This window comes from Xyrauchen texanus, chromosome 14 (genome assembly GCF_025860055.1).
Source record: "Xyrauchen texanus isolate HMW12.3.18 chromosome 14, RBS_HiC_50CHRs, whole genome shotgun sequence".
Lineage (NCBI taxonomy): Eukaryota > Metazoa > Chordata > Actinopteri > Cypriniformes > Catostomidae > Xyrauchen > Xyrauchen texanus.
The window spans coordinates 18,546,137-18,568,273 of record NC_068289.1 but is presented as its reverse complement, the minus strand read 5'-3'; the positions used below and the strand labels follow the sequence as shown (position 1 = coordinate 18,568,273).

Sequence of the window (22,137 nt, the reverse complement as noted above, 5' to 3'; positions counted from 1 at the left end):
CTTTTACATCACGCTCTCAAATACTATTGGCTCATACTAAAAGCAACACAATTGGGATTTGTATGTCTACTAATGTAGAAAGACACTTTAAACATTTTTGTTTAAAAATAATAACTGCTTTCACCACAAATTGAAGGTCTTATTTTTTGTTTGTTTGTCAAATGCTGGCTTAACTTTTACCAAGACAGAAAAAGTTCAAGAAAAGCCTAATAATACCTTGTAGTGCACCCTTTGAACCAGGCATCACCACATTTAGACAATATTATGCAAAGACATTGGAGAAGCTAAATTGCAAACAGATTTTGACATACTGAATGGACCATGGCAATGCATTACATTAATGGCAAAAATGGGAAACAGGAAATGTCTCATATCTTATGTGTGAAATGTGTGATTTAGAAAAAAATGTAGATGTATGTTTAGTCATGGAGTCTAATCACATGGACTTGACTATTTTGGGTCATGGTCATAGCACCACCACCTGGCAGCAGGAAGTGTGGCTCTTACAACAGACTTTAAACTAGTCCTCTTATATTTACTCAAATTGCTTCAAATCTTTTTATAATAATGTCAAATGCCAAATGCATGTGTCCACCTTGCATTGTTTCCGAAAGCCACCAGGTGGAAATGAAACTGGTTGAGCAGAAAAGAAAACATTTCTGGGAAAAGTGTTTTTGAAAGTAATTTAAAATGACAGTAATTAGACATGTGATTTACTTTGTGAAGGAAACACTAAACCTTGTATATTTCATTTCAATTTTAGATATGTAATTAGTCATTTGTAGTGGATTACTTTTTGAGTAATTTACCCAACACTGCCTTTCTTATATTTAATCTGTACGCCATTTACATAGCAAATTTGGTGATGTAATATTTGCTGATTCTTGTACACAGGTTTACATGGAACTAAAGCTTAAAACGTAAACCTACCTAAAAGTATTCTATTGTTGTCTTCAGGAATTATCTACAAAACCAAGTCTGAATAGTGTCTGCAAGTCAAGCAGTTCAGGTTTAATTAACTGCAGAATATTGTGAAGAAGAATCAAAATCAATTGTTTGAGAAATGCTAATACAGGGCTGACTTTCCCTTAAGAGTTAAAAAGAAACAATACTGTACAGTATGTACTGTGGTTGGCCACTTTACATTGTCTCTACTCTCTTCCTGTGTAAGTTGGCATGTCTTGTGTGAATTTTATCATGCATAGGCTACACACCTAAAACTCTAGTTCAAAAACAGAGCAGGAAATACTTTTTTTATTTGGCAAAATTTGGATAGATGAATCCGTGAGCCTGGAAAATTCACAAAATGTGAAAAATACAGATTTCGAAGTATTCAATTTGTGCTATAATGAGATATTAACCTAGTTCTGTATATATGAGTAGTGTATATCAACTATATCAACACATTGACAATCAATGAATAAATATATTATTGCAGAGTCTCACACACTTATTCATGCTAACATGTGAGGTCACTTATGACATCAAATGTTGTCATCTTAATTTCTCCTTCTCTGTCCATTCTTCTTATTATTCCCTCATGATTGTCTCTTCATCAGGCAGTGATGTTCATTCAGATCTCTTGTAGCAGGTCAGCAGGGAAGAAGCCCAGTTTTCGTCCAGTGCTCACCTTCAAATACCCATTCACCTCCTCTCCTTTCTTCACCACAATCTACACATCAGAACACAGTATACACACACATGAATTTGAACAAGCTCCCTGTCTCACTCTCTCAAGTGTGAGGAGTATGGGTAGTTTAAATTAATATTAAACTACATAGATGTAGATTGTGTTAAGCCTTTTGTCTGACGTCTAAAGTTGAGTTTTAATTTTGAATATTCTAGTGACAAAAACAATTAAAACACTTGATGTGGTTCATCCTTTTTCAGGCAGGAAGTTGAACAAATGCAGGGATTTAGAGTAGGTTTCATTAAAAAAAGTGAACTTCCCTTTGAAGTGCACTTTAATTTAAAGTGAGAGGAAAAAGGGGGATGCCATCAGATATCTGTCACTTTCCCCACAGCTGATTGTTTCAGTATCTGTGTGAGATTTGTTACCTAAAACTAAATCTGCCTAGGAGCAGGTTATCTGTCTAGTGTAAGTTATGATGGCGATAATCAATGGTAAACCAACTCAACTTTGTGAGACCGAGTTTGCTCAAACTAAACTGAAAATTATTTGGAGAGCCAGTTAAACTGGCCTTGTGAGAAAGGACCAGGGGTGGATCAAGGACGCTGAGGCCAAATTTTATTTGTGTATCTTAAGAGGACACCCTGAGTTTTTCAGAGATGCCAAACGTTTGGCCATGACAACTTCCTCTCCTTGCTCTATAGAAATGTATGGCATTACAATTCAGCACCTGAAATGCAATCGTCATGTTGTTATACACCAAACACTATATTGATGTTTGAAAAAAAGGAAAATTGTAAAACCTTTTTTTATAGTAAGTTCACATTATAATAACAAACCATGAGATATGTATATAAACCACAAGATAATGACAGCAAGCTGCATATGTGAAATAAATCACACTTCAAATATATCTTTAAAAATTATATGTCAGTATTTTAAAAGCTTTTGTATTGTGGTGGACATGAATGGAATTGAATGATGACTGAGAGATATACCTCAAAAGCCTGTTGTATGATATTTGATACACACATTTTCAACACGATTTGTCATAAAATAATGAAATTTTAAGTGAGCACATGTTGCTTCAATTCAATAAAAACTATTTTGAAATATCAGTAAATTATTGTTAATTTTACTTGATCAAAATCAGCAAAGATTTCACATAATAAAACCAGTGCATCACAATGTGATGGTAGCCATTTTGGAAATATATTACTAGGTCTTCCAGAAGAGTGGCATTACAGGGTTAAAGATTGGCTCAACATTTTTTAATAGAAACAGGAAGGCAAAAGGGTCCTATAAGGACTGAGGACCCTCATAGTCACAGGGACCTATTAAGAGGGCTTTGTATAAGCTGTGGGGCCCACATATTTAAATATTTGTTTTCAAAGTAGATGGGCTGCAAGACCTTGCAGCCCAGGTCCCCTGGTTGTCAAGGGCCTCTGGGAACTGGCCCCATTGGCCCGGTCTGTAATTCACCTATGGACTGGACTGTTCAAGTGCAAACATACTTATACACACACTAACCTGATCTTTTTTCAGGGTGATCTGACCCATCTCTCTGTTTCCCACAAAGGAGCGTGTCACTTTATACACCCGTTCGCCAGCACGCACCCTGATGATGTATGTCATGGGCAAGTAGCCCGTCTTCTCACCAATCTTACCCTATATCACACGCAAACACGAACACACACACAGATTTATGTCAGCAAGAAATCAAATTGTATCCTTTTCACTTTATTACATGTATCAGTATTAACCTAATATTGGAGGTCTTTTTATTTTCAGTGCAAAGGCGTGTGAATTTGTGTTGTTGTCCCTTCGTGTGTGTATGTGTGTGTGTGTGTGTGTGTGTGTGTGTGTGTGTAATTATTAACAAGTTATTTTGTAGTAGATCCTGCCTTGTAAATCAGAGCTACGGCATCATTATAGTGAGTTGTTGCTGTGTTCAGTTGGTGGGCTTTTGTATAAATCCATTGAGACCAAAGGAGATGACAGCGCATGTTGATTAATCGCGCTTCAGGTCCACCCATATGTGCAAATCAAATATTCAAGCTATAATAACAAATGTTATACCAACAAAATGAATGAACAAATAACAACCTTTATCTCATTTTACCTTTTTTTTTAAATGAAGAAAAAAACAAAACATTCAAAGCATAATTTTGATTTTGTATTTCAAAACAAACAATGTGAACATAACCAATCCCTCTTATTTTTCAACTCACCCTTTGAATTTTTATGTGTAGCTAAATAAACATACTGTAATATACTAGACAATATGCACTTGTATATGTAGCATACTACCTACTATCTACTTTAAGGGCATAAGCCTTTGAATGTTACTCACCCTCCACCATTCCTCATTAGAGTCATCCAGAACTGTGATACGATCTCCTGGACTGAATCACATACACAATTAAACTCACCACCAGAATGAACTAATCTATAAAGCCTATGTATATGTTGGAATACTATTAATACTATAGTAAGGAACTATAAATATGTGAAAAAAGAAACTCACTGGAAGTCCAAGTCATCTTTCTCGATGGCTTTGAAGCGATACAGTGCCAAATAATAAGACTGGCTGAATGTCTGTTGCTGCTTCTTATTCTACAATCATCAAATACAAAGGCCAATTACAGCATAATCACAGTATAGAATACATAGCTTCTATAAGATCAAAGTATATTCTGTTAAAGTGACAGCATCATAACTGAATTTCAGTCTATTAGAAGAAATATAATTTTTCAGATTGAGATGCATTCATATATTTGATTTATATTCATAGTATTTAGTTATTTATTTATTTGCAAGGTAACAGTCGTAAATCAGATCATCATTCATGTCTGAAGCACAAATGGTGCAGGATGAGTTCCAAAGTGAAGTTTAATTATTTGGGTTAGAGGTTTATTTAAATCAGTATGAGCAGTATGTTTCTTGACTTAGCAAACGCCACTAATTAAGAGGCACTACAAACCATAGCAAAGTTTTACCAAACAACAAATCGAATCCAAGGACTATGCACACATGGCCAATAACTCATAAGGGAATAAGACTCAATAAAGTGGATTAAATCAGGGCAGAAGAACGTCTGGATTATGTATATATCCCTGGTTCCCTAAATAAGGTTATGAGATGGTGCATCAGTAGCTGACATGGGAACTCGCTAAGCTGAAATGAGCCACCGCGTTATGCAGAAAAGGACAGCAACCCCCACTCTGCTCAGAGGTCTCCCTGATTTTGGTACCCAAATGTTGACAGGTATGGAGAGGACCCAATGGGAGAGCCTCTGTTTGGAATCGGCCAGACCCTGTTGTGTTTTCGCCAAACAAGTCAAACAGCTGATTAGACTTTTTGAGAGTCAGATTGACCACCAAAAGCGCCAAGAAATCTACGTGCCACAACAAAGTGGTGCCGAAGTCTGAACATCTGTCATACAGGGCTTTCCAGTCAAGAATGATGCATCCACCGTGTCTATCTCATGATGGGGAACTTGCTCCAGTGCTATACCCTCCTCATAAAACAAGGTTTGTTTCCAAATCGAGAGCATGGCCAGACAGTGGCACGTGACTCGAAGATGCATGCGGCTCCTCCACATGAAATGGGGGACTCTGGCATTTACCCGACACTGAAGAGTCCTCATGTGCGACAACCCTAATGGGGTGACAGCGGAAGCAACAACCATAAGTACTGAAAAAAAAAGAGGATTTGAACAATGAAAGCCACTGTCAAATGGTCTGAACACACGCCTCCTAGAGTCGTTCTCTCATGGAGCATAAATCAAATTCCAAAACGAGAAGGGACTCATGGAAGCGAGTGCTTGTTCCATGCACTTAGTTGAAAGTGCAGGGGGATAAAAACAGGCCAAACAGCAGAGCCCTGAACTGATAAGCTACCTCTTTAAAGGCAAACCTGATGAACCATCTGTGACAAGGGGAAACTTGGACATGGAGTACCGTGTCTTTCATGTCCATGGTCACAAACCAGACTACCATACAGATATGCGGCAAAATGTTTTTGAATGACGATTTAGCCTCCTGAGGTAAAACATTGGATGCATATTGTCATCCATCTTTCCAACAGAATGTAGAAGCTGTAGAAACCAAATAGCACCTGCTCAGTAGGAACTATTTCTATTGCTCACTTGTAGAGGAAGGTATGAATCTTCCTGCAATAAAATAGAAGATTTCTGCAAAGAGGGCTCAAAGCAAACCGTAGCATGCAACCTTTATTACTTGAACTACTCACTTTGAAAATCCTGGCAGCCAATCAGAAGAGTTCTCGTCGCACAACAATGGGCTAAGTATGTCCTTTTTCTGGTGTGGATCATGCGTTCCACCCTCCAGGGTGCAACAGGACACATCTAACATGGTTAGCTCCTCAGACAAAATAACATTGGCCCGACTGTGTATGCTCATACTCGACTATATCCTACAAATGTGTGAGGGACTTTAAACAGTCAGTTATAGAAAATCTATGGCATGCCAGTAATGGTAATGTTGTATGACTTGACTATGGCCTTAAACGGTGTACTAAACTGCCTATGCCTGATCGCTACAGGCAGGGCATATCCAGGGGTCTGTCCAGGGGCATGGACTGACCCTACAAACGTGGATAGGTTCGTGGTGGTCTGCTCTGCAGGGTCAAGCCCCCTCATTAACGGTCGAAGACCTAGTCTAATGCAAATTGCCTATTTTGCAAGTTTAATGTAGTGCCACCCTAAAAATGCTGTTCAGATTATGCTGTTGAATAGACCATAGGCCATTTTACCTAAATATTTTGAAGCTGTGACTTTCTAAGATGCCAACAACCACAATATTTGCAGGAGAATACTCTACTGCAGCACACAAAAGAGGGAACCACCCCACCCTCAGCACACAAGACGGATGTATTTTGTGTGGGCTGTTTAGGTGTTTGGAATGGGAATACAAATGTGTTTCAGGTCCATAATGGCAGGGATTTTTTTTTTCCATGGCAAAACATAATTGAGTTTGCTAAGTCCAGACAGGAGGAACAGTACCACTGGACCAGGGCTTATGCAGATCAGTCCAACACGTACAGGGGACTGCTTGGGGGTGCAGAGCAGGAAGTACCAGGTTGACTAGGGGCACCTGAGGTCACAGAGATACTTAATCGTGCAGGTGACATGTGCTAATTTTTACTCCTGATGGAGTTCCCAACTTACTGATGCAGTATCTAAATGACCGTAAAGGGAAACAATTAACAAGAAACTTTTCAGAAACAACAGTACAAAAACAACAGTATCAAAAAACTGACATCAAACAATGGAAACATTATACAGACAGTGTTCACTGATTAGTGGGCATAAACATTACAGATATTAATTTTGTGCTCAAACATTAAAGGTGCTGTAAACGATTTTAATTGAATTTGGATTGAATTAGCCATGCCCCCCTTTATAAAACCATGCATATCAAAAATAGCATTGACACATTTTTGTTTGCTGTTTACAGATTTCAGTGATATCTTTCAGGGAATTGGAAAATTTGCTGCATACCATTCCATAAAAGAAATCATCTCGGTCACTGTCGTAACCTCCGTTCCCTGATGGAGGGGACACGACATTTTGTAGAATAGTGACACTAGGGGTCGCTCTTGGGAGCCCAATTCACCTTCTTTGAAGAAAGGCCAATGAGAAATTGCCGAGTGCCACTCCCCCCAACATATGGGTATAAAGGGGATATCGGAATGCAGGTTCATTCAGGTTTTGCACTGAGGAGCTGAGACAAGGTCCCGGACATTACAGCAGTGCAGTTCAGTCTGTGGCAAGAGGGACTCAATGTCTCTTTCCCTCCATCAGGGAATGGAGGTTACGACAGTAACTGAGACATTCCCCTTCTGTCACACACTTCGAGGTTGTGTGGAATAGTTACACTAGGGGTACCTATATGAAATTCCAAAAATGCTGAACGGTCACGTGAACTGCCGATGCAGGTGTAGGCAAGCTACTACGAGCATAAGAACAGATGCATTCGGGATGCACGGAGCCTCCCCAGATGTCCCAAAAAGTTGGGTGCTTCCCCATAACCCTAAGATGGGGGACGGAGACGTGTCCAGTATGGGTGCAGGCTGCGCCAGCCGCTGCCTTTTCTCTCTAAGTCTTTCTCTCCACTTAGAAATTAGATTCAGCTGGGGCCCTTAATGCTCATAAAATGCGCCGGGGAAGGTGTTCTTTTTTTATCCTATTCTTTCAGGGGGAAAAGACCCTGCAGAAACCACACCCTGCCCTTCTTGGGGGGGAGGGTATGAAAGTGGAGAATAATTCATATGGGGCCACACATGGAAGAGGTGCGGTGGTAGGTCCTACCCTTCACGACTGAGAACTGCTGGGCGAAGTGCTCAATGGTGTTGTCAAAGAGGCCGACCTGGGAAATGGGGGGCATTAAGGAATCTGGTGCCTTGTGCTCATCTCTCATCTCGACCAGGTTCAGACACAGGTTGCGCTCCTGGACCACAAGCATGGACGTCGTCTGCCCTAGTGCATGCGCTGTGACCTTAATCGCTCGGAGGGCGAGATCAGTTGCAGAGTGCAGTTCTTGTAACTCACTGGGATCAAAACTACCCTTGTGCAACTCTTTCAGAGCTTCGGCCTGATGGAGCTTTGAGAGGGCCATGGCATGAAAAGTGTAAGCGGCCTGCCTGGCAGCGCTGTAGGGTTTTTGTCATCAGGGACGACGCCATCCTACAGGCTCGGGAAGGGAGTGCCAGGAGTGTCTGCCAGGTGGTAGCGCTCAGCATGCACAGGTGTGCCTCAATCGCTTTGTCCACTTGGGGTATCGAGGCATAAACCTCGGCTGTCCCCCCGTCGAGGGTAGTGAGAGCAGATGAGCCAAAGGATCAGGTTTGGGAAGTAAAAAGGTGCCCTCCATGATCATTTCAGCTCGTCATGCACTTCCGGGAAGAATAACACTGCTGGGGGGCGTGGCCGCGAGAGGCACGCCGAACCCAAAACCCAGTCGTCAAGCTGCGAGTTCTCGGGGGCGGGGGAATTGTTCCACTCCAGCCTAACTCTCGCTGCAGCCCAGGCGAGCATGCCGTTCAGCTCCGCGTCGGTCTCAGACTGGGCTGCCACACCCGAAGACGGCAGCCTGGTCGAGCCCTCGGCATTTGACATCACCAAGGTGCTCTCCCATGAAGCGATCAACATCTCATCTGGCTCACGAGCTCCGGAAGAGACATAAGGCTGGCATTGAGGCAAGCTTGTCTCATCCCAGTGCTGGACGGAAGCAAACGAGCGTACCACAGAGTGGGCGGTCCGTGGGGAATTTACCCAGCAGAACCATAACCACTGAAGCCCCGAATCGCCTGAAGCGGCAACCAAAGCGGTCTCGTACCCGTAGGTAGGAGGAGCCATGAGGGGGACAAACGAAGTGGTTTTCCCTCAAAAGAAGGAAAGCCATGACCGCAACGTTGCCATGGTTACCCTCTCGCAGTGAGAACATAAAACATCCACGAATGCTTCCTCAATGTGCTTATAGCTCAGTCACGTGAGGGAGTGATCGTGACCGTCAGAGGAAGAGAGGTAACGACCGCATCTAGGAACGGCACAGAGACGGAAAGGCAACTTTAAAAAGACGCGTCTTTAAAAAGACGTTCAACATTACTGTGCCTGCTCTAATAGAGCAAACACACAATCTTTTAGGGGAAAAGCTCTTTAAAGCGTTGTCGAAGTGCCCAGGGGTGTAGTATGCAGTGGAGTGCAGAGTGGAGAGATAACCGCTGGAAAGTGCAGTATATCCAACAGCAATGCTTTGCAGAGAGGTGAATGGATGGCAGTAGTATTAAGCTTGCTGTTAATACAACCGCTCGGCTCCGAAGAAAAAGTCTGAATGAACCTGCATTCCGATCTCCCCTTTATACCTGTATGTCGAGGGGAGTGGCATGCAAACTCAACTCACCAATTTCTCATTGGCTTTTTCTGAAAGATCTGAAGGTGAATCGGGCTCCCAAGAGTGACCACTAGTGTCACTACTCGACACAACATCGAAGTGAGTAACAGAAGGGGAATGTTTACAGCACCTGTAATCCAGATTAAATTATGTACTGTGCAAATCCATATATATCCGTATCCGTAATCCGTATATAGCTGAAAAAATCCATGCAACTGGTTTTAAAATGTTAAATACTGATTGATAAACCACACACCAAGAAAGCTCCCATAAACAGAACTTAAGTAACGCTTCGAGCCATTGGGTTCTTCCTCAGATGCTCACCCCCCCCACCCCCCCCCACCCCCCCGTCTTCTCCTGAGAGTTTCGTCTTCTCCTGAGAGTTTATTAATTTAATTTCATATTTTTGTAAATACAAGAAATAAATATCTGCCATTCACTTTATCTTTTGATGTCAATAAGATATTCTGATTGTAAGAAAGGAAGATGGATATAAACCTTATTTATACCGCAATCCTATTGATGGGACTTCATGGGACATCAAACCATCCCATTGCACAGAAAAAAGTCTATCTATTTCGCAATGTCATATGATTACTGGGATCTGTAGTTCTGACTAGGTACTTTGTATAGAAACTCAGTCCTATCTGTAGGAGCTTTCTAGGTGTGCGGTTCTTTTGTTTACTTTTTTGTGTGTGTGCGTTTTAGAACCTGCACTCACATTCATGTATTTTTGGATGTGCATACCTTCTGTTCCATATTTTAATGAACACATCATAAACACAAGTCCAGTGTTCTCTTACTTTGTCATCTGCTGCAGTCTTGTCTTTCTTATCTCCATCTTGTTTTCCTAACAGTAAAAGATAGAGTGTCCATTCAACATCTCTTTTTGGAGAGAATAAAAATAATTAAAAAACAAAACAATATATGGTATATTTGTTGAAATGCAAAATGCTTTTGTTGTTTCTCAAATAAACTGAGTATACTATGCACAGTCACTTCCACATTTTGCCTCAGGGGGTAGGGGTATCTCATCCATGCATCCGGTGCAGCTCTGGAAACTACTGATTCCTATGCTGATAAATGCTGTCAAGATGATTAAAGGGAATTTACATTTACACATGTTATTTACAGGAGACAAATCCATAGCACATTGAGACACGAAGCTGTTGCTTCATCCGGTAAAAAGTAGAAGGGGTTTAACAATTTGTACTTACTTATATCAACAACTATAAGGGGGAATATTCACAAGAATATATGCACACAAAAGAATATATGCCAAAGACATAGATTTTTGATGGGAATGACAACAAGGCTATGAGAGATATATGTGTAGTCTGTTAAATGGGTTTGTATAGTTGGTTCAAGTGTTTTTGGAATGTTCTGCCTACGAAACATTGACAAAATATCTTTCCAAAAAATTTAACAACAACAATTTATTTATAAACAAAATTAAAAGGGGCCTGGGTAGCTCTTTGGTAAAGATGCTGGCTACCACCCCTGGAGTTCACGAGTTACAATCCCAGGGCATGCTGAGTGACTCCAGCCAGGTCTCCTAAGCAACCAAATTGGCCCAGTTGCTAGGGAGGGTGGAGTCACATGGGGTAACCTCCTCGTGATCACAATAATGTATAATAATGGAGTGGTGGTGGCGTAGTGGGCTAAAGCGCATAACTGGTAATCAGAAGGTTGCTGGTTCGATCTCCACAGCCACTACCTGTGTCCTTGAGCAAGGCACTTAACTCCAGTTCCCCTTCTGTCACTCACTCGACGTTATGTCAAATTAAGTGACACAAGGGGTCTTCCTTGAGCGGTCTGAGCGGTTGTGCAACAGCAAGCTGAGTTCACCACTGTTACACTCACCTCTATTGGCAAGAAACAGTGCTGTTGAATCTTACGGCACATTTCCAGCTGGTGTTCTCTCTCTCTGCACACTGTGCAGTCCATGCCCCTGGGCGCTTCGATAGCGCTTTCACTGCCTAAAAGAGTATTTTCCCCTCCTAAAATAGTTTGTTTTTCTAAAAGAGTTTGAGTTTTCACTCATAAAAGAGCAATACACAGCAGGTGTTGAACGTCCTTTTTAAAGATGTCTTTCCGCCTCTGTGTAGTTCCAGGATGTGATCGATATCTCTCCACTTCTGACGGTCATAAAAGCTGCCTCGCATGCCTGGGCTGCGATCACAAGTAGGCAGCGTTTTAGGAATGGTTCATGTTCTCAGTGCGAGAACATACGTTATATGGCAACGTTGTGGTCGCGGCTTTCTTTCCTCATGAGAGAAAGCCACTTTAGCCGCCCCCCGCATCGTTCCTTCTTCCCCCAGGATTGAGGACAACCCGGCTGGTGATGAAGGCGATTTGGGGATGACAACGGGCTCAGTTTTACCAGGTAAATCCCCACGAACCACACGACCCACACGACCCCTGGCATGCTCGCTTGCTTCCGTCCAAGCTTGGGATGAGTGCTGCTCAGCCAGCCGGCATTCTTTCTTGAGCCCCCGGAATTGGATGACGACATCGGCGCTCCAACAGAGAGCAACACAGCGGCGTCTGATGCTGATGACTCGTATGGGCTGCCACGTTCGGGTCTGCTCACCAGGTTTCCACTATGCTTCCCCAGGCTGCCGTGAGCACGAGGCTGGACTACAAACTTCCATCCCCCCCTCAATGCAGAACTGCGCTCTGCCACCGACCTCACTCTCAGAGCCACGAAGGTCACAGCGCAGGCACTCGGGTGGGCGATGGCCTCCCTCGTGGTCCAGGAGCATCACCTCTGGCTGAACATGGTCGAGATGCGCAACGTTGACAAGGCATACTTTCTCAATGCCACCGTCTCCCAGCTTGGTCTCTTTGGCGACACCGGCGACAACTTCAGCCAGCAGTTTTTCAGCCAGGCGATATCCCACATCATGCCACGGCGTCACCAAACCAGGTAAGTGCTATGAGTCTTTTCTCAGCATCCAAGACTCTGGATGCTCGTCTTCTTCCCGACGCGCTATTACCTGCTCCCCACTGCCCGTTACATTAAAAGTGATCATCCCATTAGTGCCTCTCGCGCGGAGTTTGGAAGCGTGGCTTTCGCTGCCCAACCTGTCGCACAGGTTGGCCAGGACCATCCGACTCGGCTACGCGATTCAGTTTGCCCAGCTCCCGCCTCGTTTCGGCAGTATTCGCTCCACCTTCGTACGTGGCAAAAAAGCCAGCGCTTTACGGGCAGAGATCATGACTCTGCTTCTCAATGACGCGATAGAGCCTGTCCATCCAGCCGAGATGAAGAAGGGGTTTCTACAGCCCTTACTTCATCATACCCAAAAAAGGTGGCGGGTTGTGACCAATCTTGGACGTGCGAGTTCTCAACCGGGCCTTGCAAAAACTCCCGTTCAAAATGCTCATGCAGAATCAGATCTTACCTGCGTTCGACAGCTAGATTGGTTCGTGGTGGTAGACATCCATCTTGCCTTGACACCGACCCTTCCTACGATTTGCGTTCGACGGCCAGGCGTATTAGTACATGGCCCTCCCCTTTGGCCTGTCCCTGTCCCCTCGCGTCTTCACGAAGTTCGCAGAGGCAGCCCTTGCCTCTCTAAGGGAAGTGGGCATCCGCATACTCAACTACCTCGACGACTGGCTCATCCATACTCACCTCTCACTAACAGAGTTACTATGCGCTCACAGTGACCAGTTACTCAGGCACCTCAGCCGACTAGGGCTTCAGATCAACTGGGAAAAGAGCAAGCTCGCCCCGGTTCATAGCATCTCTTTTCTTGGCATGGAGTTAGATGCAGTCTGAAAGACAGCGGGTCTCACGAACGAGCGCACGCAGTCAGTGCTCAGGTGCCTTGCTCGCTTCGAGCCCAGTACGGCGGTTTCTCTAAAACAATTCCAGAGGCTCCTGGAGCATATGGCATCCTCAGCCTTGGGTGCTACAGACTTGAGTCCCAAGATGGGAATGACGCCGTGGCACATACCGTGTGATAATCACCCCGTCCTTCCGTCAGACTTTCAGATTCCTCTCAACAGGGTTGGGGCTCCGTGTGGAATGGGCACGCTGCTGCTGGCTCCTGGACAGGACCCCAGCTGCGTTGGCACATCAACTGCCTAGAGTTGCTGGCTGTATCTCTTGTCCTGCAGAGGTTTCTCCCACTAATTCGGGGCAAGCACTTCTTGATCCGTTCAGACAGCACAGCGATGGCAGCGTACATAAATCGGCAAGGTGGCATGCACTCTCGTCATGTCACAACTTGCCCGCCATCTCCTCTTTTGGAGTCAGCCGCAACTCAGGTCGTGACAGGTTTCGCTCAGCGGAGAGTGGAGGCTCCACCCCCAGGCAGTCCAGCTGATTTGGGACCAATTTGGCACAGCACAGTTAGATCACTTTGCCTTCCAGAACAAATCCCTCTGCCCACTGTGGTACTGCCTGAGAGAAGCTCCTCTCGGGACAGATGCGCTGACATACTGTTGGCCCTTCACCAAGTTGATCCAGTGCGCCTTCTTTCCCAGGTTAGCCACTAAGCGTCGCTTCCTGGATGTTCTCCTCCCTAGCCTTCTGGCCTGCGAATTCAGCTGAACAATTTGCATCCAGACCCACTATGAGCCACAGGTGCTCTGTACTGTTTTAGTGCTTCAAAGGCTTAATTCCCTCCTCAGGCAACTCCCCGTGATGTATTTTCCACCTTCCCTGACACATATCACAGTGCTAAGTTAGCCCCAGCCACTTCACACTCTTTGCGAGAGACAAAGAGAGAGAAAAGGCCACGGCTGCTGGGCTTGCTCCCATGCTAGTCATGTAGCACCTGTTCCCCCCACAGGACTGCTGGGAACCTAAGGTCTGTATATGACATCTCTTTTGGGGGCGTTGGGGAGAGTTAAGTGCCGCCGATACAGTTGCCTCTGGCACACAGCAGCCTGCTTGCACCTGTCTCAGCAGTTCACGTAACACGGACTTGTGCGTGTCATTTTTGAATGGGACCCCTTGTGTCACTTCATTCGACACAACGCCGAGTGAGTGACAGAAGGGGAATGTCATGGTTACTTGCGTAACCTCCATTCCCTGAGGGAGGGAATGAGACGTTGTGTCCCTCCTGCCACAGCTCTAGTCCTACCATTGTAAACGGCTGACGCACACCCGCTTCCCTTTATACCCATATGTCCGGGGGTGGGACATGCAAATTCTGTCTGACAATTTCACATTGGCCTTTTCTGAAGTTCAGAGGTACGCCCAAGGAAGACTCCTTGTGTCACTTCATTCAACACAACGTCTTGTTCCCTCCCTCAGGGAACGGAGGTTATGACAGTAACCATGACGGTTGCTCCGAGAGAATTGGTCCTGTAATAAGAGCACTGTAAATCGCTTTGGATAAAAGCTTCTGTCAAATGCATGTAAATGTAAATAATGTGGTTTGCTCTTGGTGGGGCATGTGGTGATTCGTGCATAGATGCCACGGTGGATGTCATGGGCCTCCACAAGCACGATGTCTCTGTGGTAACACGCTCAACAAGGTACATGATAAGATGTGCAGGTTGACTTTATCAGATGTGGAGGCAGCTGAGATTCATCCTCCAAAACCCAGATTGAATATTTTTGTACCTCCTGTTTAGATTTTCCAGAAAAAATATAAAGGCTGTTTAATGAATGTGTAGTGTTAAAGAGAGGCAAATATATTGTTTTTGTGGTTGTGATGGAAAAACATGGAAGTGGAAGCCCAGATATCATACTTCCACCTGCCCAATTGCGCACTTCTTTGGGTTTGCCATGAGTCCAGATTGTCTCAACGACCTCAGGACAGTCCTCAGATGCTGAAGGTGCAGCTGCCAATCATTAGTGTAAATAATTATTTCATCCAGATAGGCAGCGGCGTATGCAGCATGAGGTCTGAGGATTTGGTCTTTGAGCCGCTGAAACAAACTGAACGGAAGCGTCACAAATTGGTGTAATTAGAACGGTGTGGAAAATGCCATCTTTTCAAGGGACATGGGAGTTAAATTGATTTGCCAATATCCCTTTGTTAAATCCAGAGTCGAATAAAAGCAACCCGTGCCGAGTAGTTCATCAATCTGAGGCATTGTGTATGCATAAGATTTAGACACCACATTGACATTTCTATAATCTGCACAGAACTGTACCAAGCCGTCACTCATCGGGACCAGCACCACCGGGTGACTCCCAATGGAAAGACACCGCATAGGTTACTCCCAAGGGAAAGACACCGTGGAGACCACACCCCACCCAGAGAAAAGGGGGGTATTTCGAGTAGAGATATGTCACAGGGTCTTGCTGAGTCTAGTCGGAAGTATGTCATGTGGAGAAGTCCCATGGTAGGTCCTACCCAATGGGGAGGAGGCTCTATGAGCAAAGGGGCTTCTGCCCAAGGAAGACACAGTTTACCAAAAGGGAAAAGTTTTCAGCAGAAATATACGTCGCAAGGGGTTACCTACAGGGAGCCAACGCAAGTACGGCACTTAGTTAGCACATGTACTGAGCAAGCAGCGTGTTTCTCCGCAAACTCGCCTGCCACAGGGCTAGGAGGAAATCAACCAGGGAACACATTTGTGAATGCTACTGGGAATCAACAAGCCATATCTTCAGCTCAAGGGAGGTGAAAGGTGCTATGTGCAAGCGATATACCCGGCCGGCTGACCCGGACTTACCTGTTTGTTCCTGCTAAGACACAGGACGAAACCGGCTCAACCCGGAGATTGTAGACTCTCACAAAGGTGTTGGGTGTAGCCCAGCCCACTGCTCTGCAAATGTCTGTTAGTGAGGCGCCACTGGTCAGAGCCTAGGAGGCCGCCACACTCCTGCAGGGTGATCCAAATAAATGCGTAAAGCGCATTTGTACCAGCTCCAGGACAGCAGGTCTTCTCGTCCCTGTGTCGCCCGTCTCAGGGGCGCTTAGAAGTCTTTATCTTAGCAGGCGGGGTGGGGCCGCAGGGGTGGGCCAAGGCGGAGCCGGTGCAGCAGCCTTAGGGAGACGCACATACGAGGTGCGGGATCTTGAGCCGCGCCAGGCTTCACCGCCGAGAACTGCTGGGCAAATTCTCTGACGATGTCACCGAATAGGCCTTCCTGGGAGTGCCTGCGAGATGGGGATGTTCAGGAAGCGTGTCTTGTTGACCTCTCATCTCGTCCAGGTTAAGCCATAGGTGGTGCTCCAGGACCAGCAAAGTGGACATCGTCCACCCGAGAGACTGCACCGTGACCTTCGTCGCCCAGAGGGAGAGGGCAGTCACCGATCACAGATCCTGCATCAATCCCGGGGCGGAACTACCCTCGTGCAGCTCTTTCAGTGCCTTGGCTTTGTGAACTTGCAGGAGAGCCATGGCATGCAGGGCGGTGGCGGCTTGCCCAATGGCACCGTAGGCTCTGGCCGTCAGGGATGTCTTAAGCCTACAGGCCCTGGACGGGAGCTTCGGGCGGACATGCCAGGTGCTCATCACCTTTGTGGGCAAGATGTTTCTACGTGGGTGGCACCCAGGCATGAAAGACAGCGATCGTGGCCCTCTGAAGGTGAGAGATATCGAACGAATCCAGGAATAACACACAACCGGAAGGCCATCTTTAAAAAGAGGCATCTTTAAAAAGGCGTTCCGATGTGTGCCGCTCTTTTAGAATATACTCTTTTAGATGGAAAATACTCTTTTAGAATATACTCTAGTCGATCTGCCAAAGAGCCAAGGGGCATTCTTGCTGTAATGTTGTAAAGGTGAAATGGAAGCCATGGGAAATCTAGCTCGCTGAACCATCGACTGCTCGGCTCCGAAGATAAAATCTGAATTTTTGTACCCGTATGTCTGGGGTAGTGGCATGCAAATACCATTAAATCACAATACATACACACAAAATAATAATAATAAAGAACACTTGTGCTGTACATCCCAAGAAATACAAAGAAAAATGGCTGTATTCAAAATATAAATAAACTCCAGCTTCCTCGCTTCCAACTGCCCAGTGTTCCATTCAAGATTCAACATCCCTATGCCCTATTCCCATTTGCAGACAATTACTCTCCTCTGTGAGAGGTGATAGCAGTTATTCAAAACTCACTTTTTACTTTTTAAACCCATGCCCTCCCGTTCTAGGCACATATGACAGATGTAAACAGCCATCTCCATTTTTGAGCTTCATCGCCCAGCATGCTCGATTTACTCTCCTTCTTGAGAGTATTTTATCAGATAAAAATATATTTCAGCATAAAAGATACAATAATGTCATCAATACTTTTGGTCTGTTTTCTCAGAAGAGAAAGAGAGTACATTTTAAAAGTGTATATTTGCTAAAAGTTCATTTTTAACACCAGAATATAGATTACCTCAAGGCTAATAGTAAAGTCAAGTACATGTTGTTTTGAAGAAGCTTTATGGTAAGGAAAGAAGACTCTCAAAGATGTTAAAATCTCTCTAATTTTTGGGAAGAACAAGATTTAGCTGGAGAAGGCCATAGTCCTCTTGAGTTTCAATAATTGTAAATTTGCAAAATATTATCTGGTTAAATGTTATGTGTAATAATAGTTATGTTTTCATTGAATAATTTATTAAATTATGTAACTCACCCTCAACAATCTCCTCATCTTCTTTTGGCTGTTGAGCTTCCTCCTCTTCCATCATCATCATCAACATCTACACAAAACAAACATGTTTGTTAATTTCTTTAAAACTCATAATTCATAACATGCCCTGAACACATGCACAGGTCTGTTAATTCCTCAGGATCTTTAAAGAAATATTTTGGGTTCAATACAAGCTAAGCTCAATCAGCAGCATTTGTAGCATAATGTTGATTACCACAAACATTCATTTTGACTCATCCCTCCTTTTCTATAAAAAAAAAAACTTACAATGAAAGAGAATAGTGCCACTACATAAACATTAAATTACTCACTGTATCTAATTTGACAGTGTTGTTGCTACGACAACATACCACTGTAAACACTGTAATCCTGGTTAACGATGATATAATCAACTTTACAGCTCAAATATTCGAAATAATTTACTATGGGAATCAACATTATGCTACAAATTCTGTCGATTGAGCTTAACTTGTATTGAACCCAGAACATTCCTATAAATGTAAAGCTGTAACTTTGGCAGTAGAGTCACATAGGCATTTTATATAAGACCTCATGGAAACGTCTCGGGTTACATGTGTAACCCTTGTTCCCTGAAAAAAGCGGAACAAGATGCTGCGCTGCTAAGCGCTACGGGGAACAACTCTAGCTGTGAACCGAGCTGAATAATGTGTGTAACACATCAATGAACATTGACCGGAATTTATAGCCTCGGCTGATGTAATTATTAGATGCACCTGCGGCCAGGCTATAAATGGATACGTCACCAGGTGTCGTCAGATACTTCTTTTTGAAGAGCACTCCTGGGATGTCCCAGTGCGGCAAAGCAGCGCAGCATCTCGTTCCGCTTTTTTCAGGGAACAAGGGTTACACATGTAACCCGAGACGTTCCCTTTACAAAAAGCTTCACTACGATGCTGCGCTGCTAAGCGCTACGGGGAACACAATACCCATGTCGCCGCACTTGGGGCTGTCCGGACCCCTACGGTTGTGCAGTGTACTCACAAAAACGCGAGAGGTCTCAGACATGAGCTTGAGATGTCGACTCAAGGGCATAAGAGCCCAGAGTAGCATAAACATCTAAAACATTCAATTTTGATGAATGTGTGCGGAGAGGACCAGCCTGCTGCATCACAAACTTGTTTAGGCCTGGGCTGAGATGTCGACTCAAGGACATAAGAGCCCAGAGTAGCAAAGCATCTAACCCATAAAGTTCGATGAATGTGTGCGAAGAGAACCCTATCACAACACAAACTTGTCATAAAAACTGATGAATGTGAGCGGAGAGGACCAGCCTGCCGCATCACAAACTTGTTTAGGCATGGGCTGAGATGTCGACTCAAGAACATAAGAGTCCAGAGTAGCAAAGCATCTAACCCATAAAGTTCGATGAATGTGTGGGAAGAGAACCCTATCGCAACACAAAATTGTCATAAAAACTGATGAATGTAAGCGGAGAGGACCAGCCTGCCGCATCACAAACTTGTTCAGGTATGAGCTGAGATGTCGACTCAAGGGCATAAGAGCCCGGAGTGCAGAACATCCAAACTAAAAAAGTCCAATGAATGTGTGCGGAGAGGACAACCTGCCGCATCACAAACTTGTTTAGGCATGGGCTGAGATGTCGACTCAAGGACATAAGAGCCCGGAGTGCAGAACATCCTAACTAAAAAAGTCCAATGAATGTGTGCGGAGAGGACAACCTGCCGCATCACAAACTTGCTGCAGAGGGAGACCTCTAGCCAAGGTTTTAGAGGAGGAGAGCCCTCTGGTAGAGTGCGCCCTAAAACCTACTGGCGAAGCTTGACCGCGCACCTCGTAGGCCCGGGCAATTATGAGGATGCCTCTTTGAGGGCACCCCGCCCACCAAGCCGTGGCAAACCGCAGTGGCCACATAGAACCTGGCAGTGGCGAGGCAAGTGCCCGCTGACAGTTCTTTCTACAGAAAATCCAGAACTGAAGCAAACTGGCAGTAAGCTGGTTCTGTAATAAGAACTTTAGTAGAAGGAAACGCATGCAGGCGCATTTGTGCTATGTATGCGTTACTACGAGGAGGGGGACTGGACGACTCGGGGAGAAGTAGAGGAGACATTGCGCTATCAACAGAGGCGAAGAGGTCCTCTTCTGCCCTGTAAAATCTACCCAGATCAGTTCCAAGTGGAGGGAGCCCTACCACTTGAAATGGTCTCGATAATCTCAAGAGAAAACCCTGTGAACCTCATTTGGTACCCTTAGGGGCCAGACATGAAAGGTTTTCACAATTCGGGCCAAGGATGAGAAGGTCCTCCCTGTTCGGAATCGCCCAAGGCGAGCCGACGAGGAGAGGAATTAGCTCCGAGAAACATATCCTGTTCGGCCAGTGCAGCGCCATTAATAGGAGGCCTGACCCTTGCTGGTGAACATCGCCAAGACTCCCGGGAGCAGAGAAACCGGGGAAAGAAATGCATACAGACGCATTCTGGGTCATGTATGTGTCTTAACGTCCAGACCCAAGGGGGCTGGGTGATTTCAGGGAGAAGTAGAGGAGACATTGCGCTATTCATAGAGGCGAAGACGTCCTCTTCTGCCCTAAGATCTCACCCAAACTTGTTCCAAGTGGAAAAAGCCAGGCATTTAAAAAGGTCTCGATAACCTCAGGAGAAAGCCCTGTGTCCCTCAGTTGGTACCCTTAGGGGCCAAACATGAAAGATTCCACAATTCGGGGCTGGGATGAAATATTGCCCTGTGCCTGAGATAGAAGATCCTTCCTGTTCGGAATCGCCCAAGGCGAGCCGTCGAGGAAAGAGTTTAGCTCTGAGAACCAAGCCCTGTTCGGCCAGCGCAGTGCTATCAGTAAGAGGCAAAAACCCTTGCTGGCGAACTCTGGGCAACTTCTACCTTAGGGTGGAGTTCTTAACTCCCCCGTTGTTATTTTCTGTCTGGACCGTAAATCTGCTCCCGTATACGGGCATCCAGGGATATAACTGACCTGAGTGACAGGAGCTTACCCTGGGCCCTAAGGAGAATCCGACGTGTCAGAAATACAGCTGACAAAACGTGGGTCTCCTTAATGATTTATGTAAGAGGCTACCGCTGTATTGTCAACCCGCACCAAGACATGGCAGCCTCAGGAGGAGGTATTTCAGGGCCAGAAATACAGCCATCAACCCGAGACAGTGACTGTGACAACCGAGCTGACGACCCTCCTATCCCCTTAAGCTGGACGACCACTTAAGGCCGATACCCCGCCCGTCAGGGAGGCGTCTGTCGTTAGCAGTCTGCGACAACAAGACGCACCTAGAGTGGGACCCAAGGCAGAAAACCGGGGTCTGAACCACATAGAAAGGGAACGAAGCCTGAGGTGCGTAACCCTTTTTAGCCTAGGGGTTTTGGCCCTTGGAAGAAATCCCCTGGCTTTTGGCCACAACAAAAATGGTCTCATGAGCAGAAGGTCCAGAGGGATCACCGTGGACGCGGTCGCCCTGAGACCTGGAAATCGTTGATACTGATAACAGTGAAACCTTGACCTAGCCTGACTTTGCTCAGGGTGATCTGAATGGACTCAATCCTAGCGGGAGACAGTTGTGCCCGCATTGTGATTGAACTCCATACGATGCCCCGATAGACAGTGTTCTGAGTGGGAGAGAGGACGCTTTTCTTGCCGTTGAGCCTCAACCCCAGAGAAACAGATGAGCTAAGACGATGTCCCTGTGCTGAACTGCCAGTTCCTGGAACTGCGCTAGGATCAGCCAGTCGTCTATATAATTCAGAATGCAGATGCCCCGGAGGCGCAAGGAGCCAGCGCTACATCATGCATTGTGAATGTGCGGGTAAAAAGGGCTAGGCTGAGTGAAAGAACCTGACCCTGGAAGTGAACCTCAGGAACTTTCCATGTTGTGGCAGAACTTCTAAATGAAGTATAGAAGTGCATCATAAGATCGATGGTGACCAGCCAAACGAGTTGTAGGGCTTGAGACAAGACCGTCTTGACAGGCATCATCTTGGACTTGAACGGGTAGTTCAAACTTTAAGATCTAAGCCAGACGCCACC

The 22,137-nt window shown here is 45.2% G+C and overlaps 1 protein-coding gene across 1 annotated transcript in view; it reads right to left on the bottom strand.

Moving 5' to 3' along the window:
* Nucleotides 1–1,000: 1,000 nt before the first annotated feature.
* stac3 (SH3 and cysteine rich domain 3) overlaps nt 1,001–22,137 on the bottom strand; it is a 40,942-nt gene continuing 19,805 nt past the window's right edge. Inside the window, exons 8-13 of the mRNA XM_052142017.1 lie at nt 18,093–18,159; nt 10,350–10,396; nt 4,158–4,246; nt 3,984–4,035; nt 3,161–3,298; nt 1,001–1,672 (exon numbers count right to left, since the gene is read on the bottom strand). Of these exons, the coding sequence (XP_051997977.1) occupies nt 1,574–1,672; nt 3,161–3,298; nt 3,984–4,035; nt 4,158–4,246; nt 10,350–10,396; nt 18,093–18,159 (492 nt within the window). The 3' untranslated portion in view covers nt 1,001–1,573. The remainder of the gene's footprint in view (nt 1,673–3,160; nt 3,299–3,983; nt 4,036–4,157; nt 4,247–10,349; nt 10,397–18,092; nt 18,160–22,137) is intronic.